General features: G+C 40.0%; 1 protein-coding gene across 1 annotated transcript; it reads right to left on the bottom strand.

The window, feature by feature from the left end:
• Positions 1 to 294: 294 nt before the first annotated feature.
• On the bottom strand, positions 295 to 922 carry LACBIDRAFT_303637 (uncharacterized protein; the record flags this gene model as incomplete). The annotated part of the gene is made up of 4 exons (XM_001884130.1): positions 295 to 315; positions 379 to 671; positions 728 to 805; positions 874 to 922. 4 exons carry the CDS (start codon positions 920 to 922, stop codon positions 295 to 297), a joined length of 441 nt encoding a protein of 146 aa, XP_001884165.1.
• Between the last annotated feature and the right edge of the window lie 48 nt (positions 923 to 970).

Raw genomic sequence — 970 nt, 5'->3', positions numbered from 1 at the left:
CATGCTATTATAGGTCACAAAATATAACTAACCATCCTCTTTCCTGAGATATATGCAAACAGGACTGTGGGAATATTTTACCATAAACAGAAAAATAGTTATAAAATTGGGAAAATTTGCTATAAAATGAAATAATAATAATAATAATAATAATAGCACACATTGTTGCTATGATATTGATGGCTAGGCTCAGAGCTCAGGGTCTATTTGCAAATATAGAACAAAACTCAGAAAATCGTAAAGTGATTACATGACCAATTTCCTAATATTAAATTTAGAGTCCACAGAAAGGACTCATACATGCCATGCAAAGCACTGGCCCACACCCACAAGTAAAGCTGATTAGCATGGACAAGACTGAAATCAAATGAAACGCACATAATCGTGCAGTATTGCAGGTTCAAACATTGAGAGAAACTCATCAACATTGATTGGCTTATCTGGAGAATTCCCAATAGAACCGAATCGAGAGCGTTTCCTAGGATTATCCTTGCCACCAGTTGCTTGGGAACCCTCCGCTTTGGGTCCCTTAGTGTCTACCTTTGATGAGCCAACCCTGGGTTTCTTCAAGTTTCCAGGATCACCCCTTCCACCCCTGTTGCCTGAGGTATTCCCAATAGGCTTCTTGACACCACTGTCTGTAGACTCATCTGATGATGACAATGAAGATTCTGGCAATGATGAGCTTCAGCAGAAAACAAAAGCAAAAACACAGCTCCTGCCTCACCTTCATCGTCGGTATTGTCATTGTCAGACGGTTGCACCTCAGGATTTGTTTTTTTCGCAGGCCTAGCTGGCGAATGCTCTAGAATACAGTAAACATTGATTTTTATCGGATCATAAATGCAAGAAAAAGGTAACATGTCAACCCACCAGAATCTTCGTCTTCAGATGACGATGATAATTCACTAAGGGCGCCCATCTCAATATCTTCTTTGCCTGAAAGATTTTTTCCCAACACATTGAGCGG

This window comes from Laccaria bicolor, genomic scaffold, assembly GCF_000143565.1.
Source record: "Laccaria bicolor S238N-H82 LACBIscaffold_24 genomic scaffold, whole genome shotgun sequence".
In the NCBI taxonomy this organism is placed as follows: domain Eukaryota; kingdom Fungi; phylum Basidiomycota; class Agaricomycetes; order Agaricales; family Hydnangiaceae; genus Laccaria; species Laccaria bicolor.
This window is presented reverse-complemented; position numbering and strand designations above follow the sequence as displayed.